Here is a 19,235-nt window from a genome sequence, read left to right as displayed (position 1 = left end):
GAAAGTGCCAGTGCCACACCTTGGTCAACAATGGGTATTATAAGTAATTTTTTTAAGTTAATTTTTTTTAATAGTCACATGGTTCAAAATCATAAGGCACAGACCTACCCCTGCACTCAGTTCCTGTCCCTGGAAGCAGCTGTCAGTTTCTTGGGTATCCATCTATTTAGTACATAAGGAAAGCATATATACGTGTGTGTAGGTACCTTACTGCTTTTTCATAACATCTTTCAGTGAAGTTTTTCAGCTAAATACTCAGGGATTAGATTAGGTGGCTTTCAAAAGCACTAGAGCTGAGCAGCAAAAATTTATTGGGAACAGATCTTCAGGTATTAGAGAAAGGTTGTACAAAGGGAAAGTACTCCAGTCTTCCAGGGGGGGTCTTAAATGGATATTAGAGGAGGAACAAAACCTACTGAATGGCTTCAGCCTTCAAAGAAACTGCAACTAACTGATGGAAAACCTCTTCAACCAACAGCAAAAGATAGCTGAAAACCTGATGATTCTTTTGTTTGAAGAAAATAAAAGGTGCTTTCATTAGCTGGTGTCACCTGTACAGTGTTAAGAAATATGAGTAAAACTTAATAGAAGGTGGGAAAAAAAGCAGGTGGTGACAGCATAGCAGGAGTGATGAGAAGAAACTGCAGAGCCTCCAAGGAAGGGAAGTCTATGGGAAGAACTAGATCATGCTCCACGGTTTAGGGGATGAGAGGGGGTCCTCAATACTACTGTTGCTCACCATACGGGTCTGACCGTCTTTCTAACAGTCATACATCCGGCTAGCCCTATGCCGTCCATGAATGTAGACAGAGTTCAGTTTTAAGAAAGGGAAAATTCCAGACTTGGAGAATGGACAAATGCACATCCAACAACTGATGTAGCAATTCCGGTGTGCTGTGTGTAAGATGGAAAACTACCAGCCCATCCATGGATTACTCTTCACCCCGAATGTTTTGTCACTTTCATCCCAAATGTCCCTTTGTCATAAATCATTGCTTTTAAAAATGCACCAGGGTGTGTCCAGCCAAGGGTGGAGTCTGTAGGGTCAGTGGTTTCTGAGAAGTTTACACTGTGGACGTCAGCCAGGAAGCCCTGACGTGACTGAAAAGGCACAGAACACAGGTGTAGACTGGGCACAGCAAAGATGGACAGGCTGTATACACATGTCTAATATAGACACCGAGTGAAGCATCTTAGGAAATGTTTCCGGCTGTAGAAAGTGGACAAAGCCCGATTTGTGCATTTTATTTCCATCACTTTTGGGGGCTAACGTGGGTTGCAAACTCAGTGCCAACATATGTGTGCTCAGAAGTGCCTGACTACGAGGTCGCTACTGATCTCAAAACTGATTTCTCCCCATTGTTCTTGTCTTCAGAAACCACATCTAAGCTCTGCCTGAGTTTTCTGGCTCTTCAGCCTTCCTACGAATGGCTACAGGTTTTCCCCTTACACCCAGTCCTGGTTCTGTCCTACAGCTGTAGGTCATAGCCTCATGCCCCAGTGATTCTCTTTTCCACACCTTGCTGGCTGCCCACCTCTGAGGTCCCATCCCCCTCACACTCATTGCTAGACTTGCCTTTTGAACTCCTCCAAAGACTGAGTCACACATGAAATTCAGTACTTAATGATTGCAATATACTTACACAATGCCTAACGTTATTGTCCTACCTCACCCTCACGGGCCTGGAGAAAAGGGCTGCTCTGTGTGGTACCACTGTTGGGTGGCTGAGTCGGGACCTGAAGCAGTCTTCCTGCCTGAAGATCGTGCTGCTGCTCCTGGCTGGTTTACATTACAGCCCTCTGGGTTGCAAAGTCATTGAGGGCAGAGCAAAGTACATACAATAAATACATGTCAGGGTCTCTCCAACTAACAATGGTTGAAATTACTCCTAGATTTCTAGATGAGGACTTTACCACTTCAAAAGCTCTGGCATTGGTTTGAGGTAATCTGAGCTCTGTGTAATAGGTTAGGATATATTAGTTTGTAAATGTTCAATAGGGGGAAAGAGGGCTAAAATCGTGTGTGTGAGGGAGTCATCACTTTAAAATCGGGCATTAAAGTACCACAATCTTGGACAAACATCTTTATTTCAGAATCAAATAAATACACTGGGTAGAATTATGGTAGCAACTTCACACAAGGATATAGTACCAAGCTTACAATTACTTGTTCCAAAGTTATTCAGAATGCAATAAATTTTTTTAAATGCTTGTAATTAGCGCAGAAAACACCTGGCTATATTACTTGCTGTTCAATGGGCACTGGCCATTTTACAGTAAGATCCCATGATTATTACAATACAAAAGAAACCACTCCCACTGACCTCCCAGTAGAGCCTAGAAGGCTAACAGTGCAAATGTTAATGTAATCCAGTCTTTTCCTTAATTGCATTTCTAAAATAGCCTTATATCTTAACTAGTACAGATATTTACCAGTTCATTTAACCCTTGGTTTACTGTCTGAGGGAAGGGGAATATAAGAACATAAGGTTATTACAGTCCAAGGTGATAGAAGTGTCACAAGCATGGATCCAGGATTCTAGAATTATAGCAGGATGGCTACTCTTAACACAGGCAGGCATGTGACATTTAGCATGACAAAAGCCCTTGACCTTAGCTTCTTGGGTACTGCTTTGCTCACTGCCTATACACTTTTACAGCATTATCACTAAATAAAACAATGTGTGTACCAGCTGCGGACTTCCTTCTCCAAGGCAGAAGCTTTTGTTTTAAATTTGTACCAAATCTTGATTAAGACTTTTGTTTTTGGTTTGTTAAATCAAGATAAAGCTTTCTGCATTAGGAAAGTGGAAAGCTTCCTTTCAAGTGTTAAAAAGCTTACTTGCAATTTTTAAAAATTATTTCAAGATGATTGATAAAAATCTCTTTACAAATAACATCATTGACAAGCAAATACTGATCTGTTGATAACTGACAAGAAACTGAACGTACTGTTTTTAAATAGAAAACTGATTTCATGAGGTTTAGATAAACAGAGACTACAACAAAGGAAAGTTTTCCAGGGGATTTAATCAAGTTACCTACAACGCACACATTCCTGAGTACACCTCGTTGTGGTGACACTGCTTATTTCAGAGCTGTTCCATGTTCAGCTTAACAGGTGTTTCTTCCCAAGAAACTGCACTTTTCTGTCAAATGCACTTGATCGAATAGGAGAATTGGGTTCATAAAACGGATTCATTGCAAACTAGGAAAGAAGAAGGTATTAGTGACCCTGTCAAGTTCAAAAGGCCGACAAATCAAAAGGAAATTAAAGCTTTAAATTAAAAGAAGTCATCAAAGACATTCAAAACAAAAGTCTGGAGACTATGTCTTAAAATTTCATCTCAAATGCTCTGTCCGTTGTTAAATCCTAATGTCCCTTAAGGGAATGTTTGTTTTGACAAGCACCTGTGGAAAACTGGTAGTATGACAAGTGTTGCCTGTGTAAGTTAAATTAACTTTCAGGAGCCACCCTAAGTGGGAAATACTCATCTACTGCTATTCATTATAAATACATGGACTAATCTTATAAAGCCCTTTGGCTACATAAATATAAATAAAATCTGCAGTATGCTCAGAAGTATGAAAAAGATATGCCTCACTGCTATTAAAATCACTCTTTTGTGGTAGCTTCTTGAAATTAGGTTTTTAATACTCTAACACAAGGCTAAATAAATGGTCAGTTTCTCAGATAAAGTAACAAGCATATCCTAACACGTGGGAGAAAAATACTAATACTAAATGGAATTAAAAAAAAGAATTACTAATGAGAAAAGGAGTAACTGATTTCTACACCTTAATTACTTGGTATTATCCATTTTTAAAAAAGGGCTGGGTTGTGTGGCATTGATTTCGACTCACAGCGACCCCAGGTGACAGAAAACTGCCCCACAGGGTTTCCTAGGCCGTAATCTATATGGGGGCAGATTGCCAGGTCTTGTCTTTTCTCGGGTGGAGCTGCTGGTGGGTTCAAACTGCTGACCTTTTGGTTAGCAGCTGAGCACTTAACCGTTGTGCCACCAGGACTCGATAGTCTTATTTGCTACCTCTGAATATTGACTGTTAAAATTTTATTCCTGTACTGATAGGCAAGAAATCCTGTCCAAATACAGAACACAAACTATTAGGAACATACTTCTGTTAGCACTGCAAGTTCACCACTGACATCCTATTGCTATTCTATTTTTTCAGTAAAATATCAAGAAATGTAGATGGTGCCATTCCCCTGGAGTGACTATCTGATAATGTTAAGAATCACTTCCTGGCATTTTAGGGATCTATATTTATTTAAAAAAAAATTTTTTTTTTATTTATTACATTGTAACCTACAAATAAAACAGACCGAAAACATTTTAGACTAAAATTATAAAGCCAGTTTCCCTTGCCTCTTTAGGTTTCCCTAATAAAAACAGTTCTGTGCACTAAAAGGCAGAGAAGGAAGCATATTTACCTTCCAAGTTGTTTTCCTAAATACATGGCCACCTGGCGAGGAAGACGTGCTTGTTGAAGCAGCAGTAAGGGGTGGTTCTGACCATGGAGGGAAAGCTAGTCTGGGACAAAAACTGCAGCATAATGGGGGTAACTCCAACAGGTCAGCTTCCTGTCAAAGGAAGACTCCCTTTTTATGATCAGATTTAGAAAATTCTAGAACATACCATACCTTTATGTACAAATCGTAGACATCGGTAAAGAAGTTCTTTATTCCATCTTCTTGCCTTACGTCATGAAGCATGATAAATCTCATATGTGAAATAGTTAAGGTAAATCTTTCTTAGAAATGAAAAATGAAAAGCAACCAGTCAGTATAATATTCTTCAAATAATCATGTGTAGCGTATTTTGTGACGGTAAAGTTTTTGTGATGGGTTTAAAGTTAGGTTAGTTTTATCTCAAAGAGAACTTAATGGTTTTTTAAGTTAGAAGAAAAACCACAAAATAAATTTCTCTTGATGTGCTTCAGATAAACCTTAGTTTTATATATGAAACTTAGTTTTAAAATCAATCCTTAAATAAAATGTTCTTTTGTTTGAAGCACGGTCAATGGCGACGTTTACATATTTACCTGACTCTCTGAAGCCCATGGACTGAAAGCCTGGCACCTGTGGTCCATGTTCTTCTGATTCTGTAACCCAACATTCAGTTACATGTATTTAAAAGATAAGGATATGACCAGCAGTAACGAATGCTGAGACAAACCACTCGTTGAACTTGTCCACAGTTTTCAAGTACATGTTGTTAGACAGCCACATGTTCTCATCTACAAGGTCGAGTGCGGCATGAGCGATGAACTGGTTCAGGTGACGGTGATCATCCTGGATGACAATGGCAGCAGCAACAGATTAACACCCCCGTGCCGCACCAAGAAGGCCAACATCCTGTCAATTGCTATCCATGGTTTTCTCCCGGGGAAAAATATTTTCTGCTTTTACTGTCTTTATTACTGTCATGATACAACCTGTGTTTTCACATAATACTCTTTTTGAATGTGATATCGAAAACTCAGCAAAAAGAGAACCATAGTCAATTAACTTAAATGGAATGTGTTCAAGAAACAATAGGAAATGTTTCTTTTAATGTTGCAAGACAGAAGTTATTCTGTAACCATTTCAAGCACGTGGAAAAAAAATACTGTTAAAAAACTAAGTCAGTCCTGCTTTCAAAAAGCTCACATCTTACTAGAGGCAAAGGACACATGAAAGAATGCATCAGGGGTGTGGATAAAGGGCTATGGGGGCGGTGAGGGAGAGCTGCAGACAAGTGTTCTTTGCACTGGGCCCCGAGGGTCAGGGTCGGGAGGAAGTGGGGGCGGGGGCTTCCTAGGTAGTGGTACCAGGTGAGCGGCAGAGACAGTGGAGGAGGTGGCGTTCATTAATGACATAGGTCTCTTTCAGGCGAATGAAGCTGACATAGCAAGGTGACATGCTCAGCCTCAGCTGTGAGCAGACAAGTCTTGTCAGAAATAAGAGTGTCCCTTTCATTGGCTGAAATGGCTTCATCGGAGAAGGTGACGCTGTCCCACCACAATGTGGGGAGAGAAAGCACAGCCTGGACTACACTCTCACTCCTGGGCAATGCTCTTTTTCAAATGCATTTGTCAAAGGCTCCCTCCTGGCTGAGGAGGCTGCTCCCATGGCTAGGCTGGGGGCAGGCTGCTGGGTTGCCCTGGAGTCCCTTGCCCAGCTGAAGGATGTTGACTTGACTCAGCTAAAGCATGTTGACGTCACTCATGTTTCCATGACAAAGCTAATGAAATCCTTAGAGAAATGGATGTAGTGTGTGACTGGCTCAAAGCAGCATTTTCCATTATTTTACACTGATGATCAATCTCGAGAGGTTAGGAGAACACTGTCAAAATGCTTTAAGAAGGTGAGTGGTAGCAGGAGAACGAACTGAGATCAAGTCAGGTGACAAAATATTTCTCTATGCGCTGCCTTGCCCACCACAAGGCAGTCTGAGGGCACAGAAACGTTCTATTAAGTAGCTGTGTGCCACAAAGCAGCCACTGCTACAGGGATACCTCCAAGCCAACATTTAATGAGCAGTGTTCTCATGTGAATCTGAGGAAATAATCTAGCAACACCACCTGGTAGATGTACTTGAAACAAATGTCTATCCTATTTTCAAGGCAAGATCCGAATATCTGAAAAGCATCATACATTGGAAATTATTCGTTAAAATTAATTTTAAAAAGTCAATCCTTATCTCAAAGCACATTACAGCCTATCTTTGGAGGATGGGAGAAAGCATAACTTTTCAGCAGTTTATTAGGAACATGGACTAATACAAAAAGATGGAAAGGACCTGGTTATTCTCATCCCAAGACTCTATGGCTTCTGTTTACACTGGATGGCAGCGTGTTCTTGAACCAATCTTATCTTTCTGGAACCACTCTCGACAACAAGAAGGTGGGAGGCATCACCTCCAGTGCTATTTTCCTGTTTCTGGTGCACGACCTGGGTGACATGGGGGGCAAGCCCCAAGCCAATAAGCGCTGTGGCAGTCTCCTGATCACTGGGTGCTGGAGACTCAGTGTCAGCAGGAGGACAGTAAGTAAGGGCCTCTTTTAACCTTCCCAGGCATAGACTGAGCACAGTCCATCCTGACAAAAAGTAGGACCCACTGGGACAGCATGGGCTTGCATGGTGTCTCAAGGCCTGCTCTTCCAGACCCACTAGTGGTGAACTGTTTCTCTGTGCTTAAGCAGCAGCGATTCAGAGTAAGTGACCCGGTGAACTGAAGAGCAGGGACAAGAGACCTTGAGCATCATGCTAGTATGTGCTCAGTAAGTGTGTGTTGAATAAACAACTCAGAGAACATTTCCTGGCAAGCCTCAGTTGATTCTGCTGGATTTCCACAAACTCATCTGTCTAGGTCTGATCCAGTTCTAAAATCCTATTACACCATTATCATTATTACATCATAACAACACTTATGAAATTTTTAAAGGTTCTGTACGCACTTTGGATTCTGATTTTCCAGGTGGTAAAAACTCCATTTCAAAAACTGGATTATCATGGTGGCCAACAATTACAAAGTAGAAGCTTCCAGACATTGTCTTCAATATATGGCCCCTAATTAAATGAAAAAATAATATGCATTTTTAGTATTCAATACTGAAAATCAAAAAATAGTTAACAGGAAGCCTAGAATTCAACATTTTACTTAAAACCTTATCTTGTAGGGAAGAATGTCATTAAACTTAGCATGCTTTCCAGAATATGAACAGAGATATATGACTTTTAGACTATTGAAATTATATATCCATGAGATGTCCTGTAGTATCCCATGTACTAAATTTTCATAGAGAAATTGGAAGACCTCCTAAAACAAAATCATAACATTCTCATGAAGCCTGAGAGAAAAAGAGTCAAAAGTCTGGAACATTGGGCTCAAAGGTCCCTGTGTGACTGGTAGAGTAAGCTGGGCTGAACTTGGACTAGCCCGTTAACACTGGCACTAACATCTGGGGAGATTAATAAAGGGTGGCCATTAGGTAGGTACAAGAGAGCGACAAGAGGGCCAAAAAAAAAATTAGCGCGCCTTACAATTTTTCAGGAATGAGTTTTCTGAGGAAGCTCAAGACAACTTTACTTCATTCCATTTGCACAGAAAGGAGAGACACTGTACCATTTATCTCGACTGAGTACCATATTTGTCTTCTTCCTATCTGAAGGCTGTATGCTACAAATACAAGTTTCAGCAAATGCAAAGCTTATGATATGCCTTTTCAGGCACCAATTTATAAGGAAGAAATATTTTTATATTCTAGAAAAGATGGAAGACATAATCCAAGAAGGAAGACTTTCTGAGGCATTAAGAGATCTTGAAACTAGTGTTGACAAGTTGGTTAAAGAAATAAAAATGAAAGTGAGTTGGAGGGGTTAAAATCTGTGATTCCAAGGCTGCTGCCATAGATAAGAGGCAGATGAGTTGGTAGAGGAATACACAGAGATGGATTGAGGTATGTATTTTTAGCACAAGGTTCCAGTCTAGCTCTGCCACTTACTAGTGATGTGACCATAGGCAAGGTCCTTGATCTCCCAATGTCCGATTCCTCATCTGTAAAACAGAGAGATTAATCGTAGTGACCTTACGGTGTGCTTTTGAGGATTACACACTCAACTGCATGAAAAGCACCCAGCACAGTGTCTGGCTTACAGTGAGTGCTCAATAAATGTTATCTAGAATACCATGGAACAGCACTTGCACCCAGGGGATGTGGTGATGAGTAATTCCTCAACGTGGGACACAAATCCAGCCACCTGGGAATGGGCAGTCTCCAGGCCCCTTCTGCTGATTCACATGGAACATGCTATAAAGTCAGAAGAAACTGGAAATTTAGTCCCTAAGGAATTAAACACTTTCAAACAGCCAGCAGGGCACAGCTGGCACTTTTACCTTTAGAATTGGAAGGCTATGACTTTAGAGGAACAAGGCAGATCTGAGAACCTTGTGGCATAATAAAACAGGATTTACAATGTCATTTGGGGGCGGGAACATGCTCCAGCCTGCAAGCCAAACTTGGCCTCGCCCATCCTGTCACTGTTGTCTTTGGCTGCTTTCCCGCTCCCACAGTGGAGCTGAGCAGCTGTAAGAGACCATCTGGCCCACAAAGTCTAAAATACTCTCCGGCCCTTTACAGAAAAAGTTTGCCAACCTCTGTTTTAGAGAAAAGATTACAAAAAGGCCCAAACAGAAAAACTGAATAATAAAGACAAACAGGAATGATACAAAAGCCATACAAAACTAGGAGCATTGGCAAGGATTCTCAGGAGCAAGTGAAGGGAAGGGGGCTGGGAAATCTTAACAAAGTCCACAATGATAGCATTCATTCTTGCTGGAGTAGGTCTCAGAGCTGGAGTCTGCCAAGGGAAGGGCTTGCTTTCTTCAGCACAAGCATTTAAAAAGCAGCAGCAGAAAGAAAAAAATACAAGGAAGATATAATTCCCCACCCCCTTCACCCCCCACCCCCTGCCACACAAACATTTAAAAAAAGTGGGAAATACAGGCAGTCCCCGGGTTACCATCTAGATCCGTTCCTATCTGTGTCTTTAAGTCAAATATGTAGGTATGTTGAAATAGGTGCATATGATTCTTATTTAGCCTTACTTTAGTGGAAGCCCTGGTGGTATAGTGGTTAAGAGCTCGGGCTGCTAACCAAAAGGTCGGCAGCTCGAATCCACCAGGCACTCCCTGAAAACCCTATGGGGCAGTTCTATCCTGTCCTATAGGGTCGCTATGAGTTGGACTCCACGACGGCAATGGGCCTTTTTTTTAGTGCAAGAAAAGGCTCAAAGCCTTCTCAATGATTTAAAAGCTGCAGGTGCAGCAAGCGAAGGTGATTGTGAGGAAGAATCTGTTGCAGTAGGGGTTGGTTCAATCCTTTCAAAGTGAGGACAAATTTACATAACATTACAGGGCTACTGAGAGTTGTCTGTTAAGTCAGATGTTTGTAACCCAGGGACTGCCTGCCTGTGTACATATAAGGAAGATAACCCTTATCTCCCCTCCTGACAATACACACACGTACAGGGAAATGCATATGGGAGAAGTGCAGTGCCAAGTACCAAAAACAAAAAAAGTTGCTGCCAAGCGCATTCGACTTGTGGCAACCCCACATGTGTCAAAGTAGAACTGCTCCATAGGGTTTTCAATGGCTGATTTTTTCAGAAGTAGACTGCCAGGCCTTTCTTCCGAGGCACCCCTGGCTAGACTCGAACATCTAGCCTTTCAGTTAGCAGCTGAGCTTTAACTGTTTCACCACCTAGGGACTCTAGGAACTGAAATACTTTATAAGGGTTCTACTACAAACTACCCAGCTGGGTATGACACTGCTTTCTTCAGAGACCTTTCTCTATATACATTCAATCCCTGACTTGAGCTGCCAAGAATTTGATTCTGCGATGAGCTGAAGAAGCGAGAAGGATGTTATTCTCTATTCAATTCTGACAAGGAAGAACTGACAGGTGAAGTGGAAGAAATGGAAACCTTGGGAGAAAACAACCATATTGTCCCAGGAAGGGAATGCCTACAACCATTTAACAAACATTTGTGGGCTTATTAGGCGCCAGGTACGGGGCAAGGGTGAGGCATACTCTAGAATTCCGTGTTGTCCAATATATTGACCTTTCCGCAATGATGGAAGCGTTCGATAGCTGCGCTGCCCAATAAGGTAGCTAATAGGCACTTAAAATGTGGCTAGTCTGACTGTGGAACTGAATTTTTATTTCATTTTAATGTATCCATTTAAATTGCCACGTGAGGCTAGTGGCTACTGTATTGGATACTTAAGTTAAATTTAAATTGCCACACATGCCTAGTAGCTACTGTATTCAACAGTGTACCTCTAGATCAATGATTCAAAACTTCTTTTAAAAGTTCTATGCCCTCCCTCACCCTCCCTCCACCTAGCAAGCAAGTATCACTTAGAATTCCAATATGTAGTACAAATACAAAGGACTGCTGGAGTTGAAGCACCTACGTTTGCATGTGTGGGAGCACGTATGTGTTTGCTGACTTTTTCTATTGCCTTAAACAGGGGCTCTTAAAGCATCTCCAAAGACTAGGTCCAGAGGTATACAGGAGGCAGTGACACAGAACTTGACAATAGGTTAAACTGGGGAACTGAGGAAGAGGGAAGAACCTACAATGGCTTCCAAATGTCCGGCCAAGGTGATCAGGCAGCATATCAAGATGATGATGTTATTCACAAGATGAAGTAAGAAAGGGAAGGAAGAGGGATGAAAATGAACATGCCAATTTTGAATATGTTGTGGGAGGCAGAATAATGGTCCCTCGAAAATGTCCACATCCTAATCTCAGGAACCTGTACATGCTACCTTACATGGCAAAGGGGAATTAAGATCGCAAGTAAAATTACCATTGCTAGAAATCAGCTGTCCTTAAAACAGGGAGATGATTGTTGATGTTCTGGGTGGGCCCAATGTCATCACAAAAGTCCTTAAAAGTGGAAAAGGGAAGCAGAAGAGAAGTTAGAGGGAGATGTGACTATGGAAGGATGGTCTGAAGACGCAACACTGCTGGCTTTGGAGAGGGAGGATGTGGCCACGAGCCAAGGAATGTGGATGGCTTCTAGAAGCTAGAAACGACTAAGAATTTCCCCCTAGAAAAATGTGGAACAGAACTTCAAATTCTTAAAGAATCCACACCTACTGGACCCACTGAGACTGGAGGAATCCCCGAGACTGTTACCCTGAGATACTCTTTAAACCTTGAAGTGAAACTATCCCCCGAAGTCACCTTTTTTTTTTCCATTATATCCCTGAAGTACCTTTTAACTAAATAGCAGGTTAGCTGAAAAAGAATGCCACCTTTGAGTGTTGTGATCTTTTAAAAAATCATCTATTTGAGATCAAATTGACAACAGTTACTCTACAGCATAGATGAGAAGGTTGGGGGCAGTGAGACTAAGTTAACCAGAGAGAGACAACTAGGACAGAAACAATGAGAATGGTGACACAATGTGAAGAATGGAACCACTGCCACTGAACATAATGTGTAGAAATTGTTGAAAAGAAGTGGGTTCTGCTGTGTATATTTTCACCAAAATACAATATTAAAAAGAAGAAAAAAGAATTCTCCCCTCGAACCTCCAAAAAGCAACACAGCCCTGCTGACACCTTGATTTTAGCCCAGGGACACCCATGTTGGACTTCTATGCCGCAGAACTATAAAGTAATAAAATCGAGTTGTTTTAAGCCACTAAATTTGTGATAATTTTTTACAGCAACAGTAGGAAACTAATACGTCAAAGCTGAAAAACCTGTGAGTATGACTAAAAAGGAAGGAAATACTCAAGGAAGTGTCATCCAACAGATTGTTGTTTTGTGCCATTAAGTTGGTTACGATTCATAGCAACCCTCATACAGCAGAATGAAACACTGCCCGGTCCTGCACCATCCTCACAATCATTGTTATGTTTGAGCCCATTGTTGCAGCCACTGTGTCAATCCATTTCATTGAGGGTCTTCCTCTTTTTCACTGACCCTCTACTTTACCGAGCATGATGTCCTTCTCCAGGGACTGATCCCTCCTGATAACATGTCCAAAGTATGTGAGATGTAGTCTCGCCATCCTTGCTTCTAAGGAGCATCCTGGTTGTACTTCTTCCAAAACAGATTTGTTCGTTCTTTTGGCAGTCCATGGTATATTCAATATTCTTGGCCAACATCATAATTCAAAGACATCAATTCTTCGGTCTTCTTTATTCACTGTCCAGCTTTCACATGCATGTGAAGTGATTGAAAATACCACTGCTTGGGTCAGGCACGCCTTAGTCTTCAAGATGACATCTGCTTTTGAACACTTCAAAGAGGTCTTTTGGAGCAGATTTGCCCAATGCAATACATCATTTGATTTCCTGACTGCTGCTTCCGTGGACCTTGATTATGGATCCAAGTAAAATGAAGTCCTTGACAACCTCAATCTTTTCTCCGTTTATCATGATGTTGCTTATTGATCCAGTTGTGAGGATTTTTGTTTCCTTTATGCTGAAGTGTAATTCAAACTGAAGGCTGTAGTCTTTGATCGTCATGAGTAAGTACTTCAAGTCTTCTTTGCTTTCAGCAAGCAAAGTTGTGTCATCTGCGTATTGCAGGTTGTTAATGAATCTTCCTCCAATCCTGATTCCCCGTCTTCATATAGTCCAGCTTCTCGGGTTATTTGCGCAGCACACAGATTGAATAAGTATGGTGAAAGGATAAAATCCCCATGCACATCTTTCTGATTTTAAACCACAGCCTATCCCCTTGTTCTGTTTGAATGACTGCCTCTTGGTCTATCTATAGGTCCCGCATGAGCACAATTAAGTATTCTAGAATTCCCATTTTTCACAATGTTATCCATAATTTGTTACGATCCACACAGTCGAATGCCTTTGCGTAGTCAATAATACACAGATAAACATCTTTCTGGTATTCTCTGCTTTCAGCCAAGATCCATCTGATATCAGCAATGATATCCCACGTTCCACATCGTCTTCTGAATCTGGCCTGAATTTCTGGCAGTTCCCTGTTGATGTACTGCTGCAACCATTTTTGAATGATCTTTAGCAAAACTTTACTTGTGTGTGATATTAATGATATTGTTCGATAATTCTGCATTCTGTTGGATCACCTTTCTTTAGGATGGATACAAATATGGTTGGCCAGGTAGCTATATTCCAAATTTCTTGGCACAGATGAGTGAGCGCCACTCGCACCGCATCCATTTGTTGAAACATCTTAATTGGTATTCTGTCAATTCCTGAAGCCTTGTTTTTAGCCAATGCCTTCAGTGCAGCTTGGACTTCTTCCTTCAATACCATCGGTTCTTGATCATATGCTACCCCCTGAAATGGTTGAACATCGACCAATTCTTCTTGGTACGGTGGCTGTGTGTATTCCTTCCATCTTCCCTTGATGATTCCCGCATCGTTCAATATCTTGTCCACAGAATCCTTCAACATTGCAACTTGAATTTTTTCTTCATTTCTTTCAGCTTGAGAAATGCAGGGTGTGTTCTTCTCTTCCGATTTTCTAACTCTAGGTCTTTGCACATTTCATTATAATACTGTCTTCTGGAGCCGCCCTTTGAAATCTTCTGTTCAGCTCTTTACCTTCATCATTTTTTCCATTCTCTTTATCTACTGTACGTTCAAGAGCAAGTTTCAGAGTCTCCTCTGACATTCACTTTGGTCTTTTCTTTCTTTCCTGTCTTTTTAACGACCTCTTATTTTCTTCATGTATGATGTCCTTGATGTCATCCCGCAACTCACCTGGTCTTCAGTCATTAGTGTTTAATGCGTCAGATCTATTCTTGAGATGGTTTCTAAATTGAGGTGGGATATACTCAAGGTCGTACTCTGGCTCTCGATCATCCCAAGTTGGCCCCTGGCCTTGTTTTAACTGATGATATTGAGCTTCTCCATCGTCTCTTTCCACAGATGTAGTCGATTTGATTCTGTGTATTCCATCAGGTGGGGTCTATGTGTACAGTCACCATTTATATTGTTGAAAAAAGATATTTGCAATGACTAAACCAACAAGTAGAAACATCTTATGAAGAGACTGGGACCAAAAGGAAATTCATTTACCCTAAGATATGGGTTCCAAAGCACCATGGAAAAGGTGGCTGGTGGGGAGGGGTAAGTCAAGGTGAAGACATCTGGAGCAATATGGGGACCACAATATGAAAAAGTATGGAAAAAGAACAGAGGCCATGATTGTTTCAGTATGTATCCCTAACACCCAACACAGAGCCTGGTAGATCATAGGTCGAGGCTTGCAGAATGGATCTGGGGTCGGGAGCTTGCAGTTTGGACAGTGTCAAGATGATGCTTGAATGCAGGAATGAGAGGCACAGTGGGATTGAACAGCCTCAGCACTGAAAAAGAACCTTCTGGAAGCTCCAGTGCTGAGGCCATCAGGGTCTCTGAAGTCTGCCAAGGTTGGACATTTGTAGTGTGTATTCAGAGGGTCTACAGCCCCTTGATGAGAAGTTGCTGGTGTTCTTAAGGTACCTATGAAGAAACTCTCCATCACCAGAGTTAAGTCAGGGCTCTCACTTATGGTGCAGACAGCAGCTGACCCTGGTGGATGGGGAGACCTGGGCTTCTCTTAGAGGCAGACAACTAAAGAAATCCAGTTGGTGATATAAGGAGTGCTCTGACTACCTTCAACGTAAGAGAACAGGTACATGATTCAAGAAGTAGGACATTAACTGGTAATGAACAGAAAAATGGGACCACATATCTATGAGGCTACCATCAGAAAGGCAAAGGCCCAACATGAGCTAAAGTACGGGAAACATATTAAGAAAAACAAAAGGCCTTTTTAGGCTACAATCAGTAAAAAGCAAGGGGAAAAGATCAACTGCTTCAAGCACTTGGTATACGTGTAGATAAGAGAGAATGCAGAACTGCTATGTTCAATTTTCTCTGTTAAAGGGAAGGTTTTCAAACAGCAAGTGTCAAAGAAACAAGGTTTGGCAGGCTGTGAACCTCAAGACAGGTATTCACTAATCCAAGTCTTCAGGTCCCAACAAAATACATACCTTGGATTAACAAATGGGATTGTGTAACTACAAGCAGTGACATCTGAGAAACCATGGGACAAGAGGTACGTAAATGTGATTCCTATTTTCCAAAACAGGAAAAAGGCTTATCTCTGAGTCTGTAATTGGGTACATTTGAAGAGATTAAAGAACCAACAGATACAGGTATTAAAAGCCTACATGGGGTTAGACATCATGCTTTCTTTGGTCCATTAGCTCATTTAATGTGACTCCCTAGACAAAAATTAAGTGGATTATTAATCATTCATTCATGTATTCATCGTTTCACTGAGTACAAGTCATGCCAAGCTTACATTTTCTTTTTTGGAAGAGAAACACGGTAGACAGTAAGTCACTTTACAAAGTATTTTGGGATTTACTTAAGAACAAAGTGGAGACCTGTCGCCTGGGTGATAACATGCTTACAGAGTTCTGGTAAAACAGACCCGTCTTGTTCGCTAGGGTAGCCCCAGAGCTATGACAGTGCCAGGGTCACAGTGAACACTCTTTATCTGTTGAATGAGGGATCACTCATAGCTGATTTGACTGTCAATACCCAAAGACCACTAACTAAGTGCTCCCTGTCATTTTATGGCATGGGGTTTCTGGTGATGCTTTCAGGTTGACCTTAACCTAGTCCTGCTCAACATGTAAATCAACAACGTGAAGACAATTTATCAAATTCAGAGATAACATTATAGGAAGGGCAGCTAATTTATTAGAAGACAAAAGTCAGGATTCAGAAAGATGTCCATAGCTAGAAGAATTAGGTGAATTAACAAGATAGAATTTAAGAGGATGAAAAATAAAGTACTGTACCTGAGCTTAAAAAAAGTCAGCAGCAGAACAACAGGATAAGCAAAATCTAGTTTAATCTAGTTTAAGAGCAGTTCATCTATAAGAATCGAAAGCTTTAATTTTTGCAAGCTCAATAAGAGGCAGTAGTTTGATACGGTGGTCAAAAGAGCTAATGCAATTCTAGGCTGCATTAAGACAAAGTTGATGTCCAAGCAAGGGAGAAAGTGCCAATGTTCTCTTCACTGATATCATCTTTGGGAAAGGTACTCAGTTCTGGGCATCACATTTTAAAAGGATCAATAACTCTGAACTGTGTGTTGGGGGAAGGGCAGAATCTAGGCTAGGGAATGCTCTAGAAGCAAGATGAAAAACTGAAAGAATTGAGGATGTTTAACAGGAAAAAAAAGATCTTGTCTGGGGTAGAGAGGGAGCAGGGTACAGCACAATCTATCTTTAAAGATGATATGCTGTCTAATGGAAAAGGGATCTGACTAGGAAATGGATCTCCTCTCTTGAACTAATTCTACTCAATTGATAGTGACTGCCAGGAGCCAGTGCTGAGGGGGATTCTGAGACTAAGTGCAGTCAGCAGGAAAGATTGCTGTGATCAATTATCCATGTCTATTAGGGGTTTGGGAAGGGCAGTGCCTATATGAGTGCCAAGTATTTGCTATCTCCGGATTAGACAGCCTTATTCCAACTCAGGCCTATGGCTTATGAAGTTACAAGGAAAGACATTTGGCTCATTGTAATTTAAAACTGTCTAACAAAGAACTATCAGGCTGCCTTGTCAGATGGTTAACTCCAGCCAACACCCCCCCACAACACTAGAAGTATTTTAAGGGGAGGCTGAAAGACCACTAGTGACAGAGTAGGATAAACTCAATGAACTCAGAGGGTCTTTCCAACTCTTAAGAATTTTAAGTTGCAGACAAATGCAAAACAGAACTCACGGACTTGTTTCCAAAGTCATCCATTTTTATAGCAAACCTCTTCACATCCTCTAGAGGAACGGCCAGAAAACTGCTTTGTGCTCCTGACAGTAGTGTTTCATTTGTTCCAGAGACCTGGGGCTGCAATACTAAGTATAGAACATGTCTACTGCAATGATGAGGAGCAATCGGAATACTACTAATGTTTCTCTAATGTAAAAAACAGAGCCCTGGTAGTGTACTGGTTAAGAGCTCGGCTGCTAACCAAAAAGTTGGCAGTTTGAATCCACCAGCCGATCCTTGGAAATGCCTATGGGGCAGTCTACTCTGGTTTTGGTTTTAATGTAAAACATGTCCATTCATATTATAAACAACTCCCCCACCCCCAAGTGAGGTTATAGTAGCTTTGGAGAACATTTCATCTAATTCTATTTAACTTTGGGGCCAAAGGTTGATCAGTGGGCAGATGCTTTTTAAGAGTGGGCAAGTGAGTCTACTTTTTAACAGTATCTACAACATATTAACATCTTTATAGAACACAGTTTTCATCATTTCACTGTTCTGCTCCAAAGCCTTAATGCTTCTCATCTACAGGATTATGTACCAGTGCGCCAAACGTATTCCTCTGGCACGCCACGCTTTTTTTCTCAACATTGTTGTTCCACCGCTGCTAGAGTTGACTGGAGTCCTTGTTTTTTTCCTCCCAAACTTACCTTGTCTCTACTACAGAGTTATTGTTCTTATTTCTCTTTTCATGCCTGGAATATTCATCCTGACTCTGTATATGCAAACCTTACCCATCCTTCAAAGTCTCAAGTCCCTCCTCCTCCTTGTATTTCCTAAACCAACCTACAGTGTTCTCCACCTTCTATGAACTACTGTCACTCTAGCTGCCTCTTCAAGACTTTAAGCTTTTTATGGCAAGGGACCAAAGTTCATCGTACAGGGCTGTGCACAAAGCAGACACTGACCCGAATCTGTCATCTAGGGCTTAGATACCTTATACCCACAGCACACCACTCCGAGCTCACTGCCCCCAAGAGGGCCCTGCATTTCTTACCCCTTTGCTCACTTTTCCCCTTCCTGTCATGCTCTCCTTTCTGCCCACCATGCCAATGCTACCCATCGAGGTCGTGATGAAGTCACACTTTTTCCATAAAGATGTCTCTGATCACTTTCATCTTCAACCACTTCTTTTTTTTTTTTTTTTTTTCAAATTCTTTACTCAGTCTACAATGCTTCTTAGTTCTTATCTGGTTCTCTGACTGTAGTGTAATAACGTTACTTCTCATGAGATTAGTTCCTTTTCTAATTAGATTTAAGCATCTTGGGGATCGGTCTCAGCTTTATCCTCCTCAGAGCACTGACAACGGTGGGTACGCAATAAAGCGTAGCTCAGTGGTTCTCAACCAGCGGGTGATTTTACCCTCTACGGGATATTTGACAATGTCTGGAGACATTTGTGGTTGTCACAACTGGGGATACAACTGTCATCTAGAGGGTAGAGGCGAGGAATGCTGCTAAACATCGTACAACGCACAGGACAGCCCCCCAGAACAAAGAGTCGTCCGACCCCAGGTGGCAACAGTGGCGCGATTGAGAAACCCTGGGTTAGCTGCATGACCTGGTGCGCGTTTGCAGTTTGAAACGCGGGGCAGATCGGCTGAGTGATCTGGGACGGGGTCAGCCCGCCCGGGCTGGGTGGGTCCTGCCTGGCTGCCCCAAGCCGCGACGGGGCGGAGGGACAAGTCCACCACCTCCATCAGGCTAGGTTCTAGGACATCTCCCAGGGCCCCGAACGCCCGCCCCCCCCCCCCCCCCCCCCCCCCCGCTCCAGCCCTACCTGCAGCAATACCGGGACAGCAGAGGAGCCCTGCTAGAGCCCGCGGCGGAGACTCGGAATCCCCAGCCTTAGCTAGGACTCTCGGAATAGCCCTCGCGAGATTCGGTG

At 41.9% G+C, this 19,235-nt stretch overlaps 1 protein-coding gene across 2 annotated transcripts; it reads right to left on the bottom strand.

The window, feature by feature from the left end:
* Positions 1-2,071: 2,071 nt before the first annotated feature.
* Positions 2,072-19,228, bottom strand: TRAPPC2 (trafficking protein particle complex subunit 2). Of its 2 annotated transcripts, XM_049872491.1 has the most exons (6): positions 19,128-19,228; positions 8,509-8,561; positions 7,462-7,573; positions 5,171-5,314; positions 4,664-4,750; positions 2,072-3,208 (listed from the first exon to the last, which is right to left on the bottom strand). In XM_049872491.1, exons 3-6 carry the CDS (start codon positions 7,552-7,554, stop codon positions 3,110-3,112), a joined length of 423 nt encoding a protein of 140 aa, XP_049728448.1. In that variant the 5' UTR covers positions 7,555-7,573; positions 8,509-8,561; positions 19,128-19,228; the 3' UTR covers positions 2,072-3,109. The 2 variants fall into 2 exon arrangements, with proteins under 2 accessions (XP_049728448.1, XP_049728449.1); XM_049872492.1 differs by lacking the exon at positions 8,509-8,561 and having other exon boundaries at positions 19,128-19,226.
* Positions 19,229-19,235: the final 7 nt, after the last annotated feature.

Source organism: Elephas maximus, chromosome X (assembly GCF_024166365.1).
Source record: "Elephas maximus indicus isolate mEleMax1 chromosome X, mEleMax1 primary haplotype, whole genome shotgun sequence".
In the NCBI taxonomy this organism is placed as follows: Eukaryota; Metazoa; Chordata; class Mammalia; order Proboscidea; family Elephantidae; genus Elephas; species Elephas maximus.
This window is presented reverse-complemented; position numbering and strand designations above follow the sequence as displayed.

Excerpts from the sequence above, each read along its gene's own strand:
- TRAPPC2 (XM_049872491.1), bottom strand. The coding sequence starts at position 7,554 with ATGTCTGGAAGCTTCTACTTTGTAATTGTTGGCCACCATGATAATCCA. Across the intron at positions 5,315-7,461 it reads CTGGAAAATCAGAATCCAAA|GATGATCACCGTCACCTGAA; the intron begins GTGCGTACAGAA and ends ATTGTCATCCAG. Across the intron at positions 4,751-5,170 it reads CAGCATTCGTTACTGCTGGT|CATATGAGATTTATCATGCT; the intron begins CATATCCTTATC and ends TTAACTATTTCA.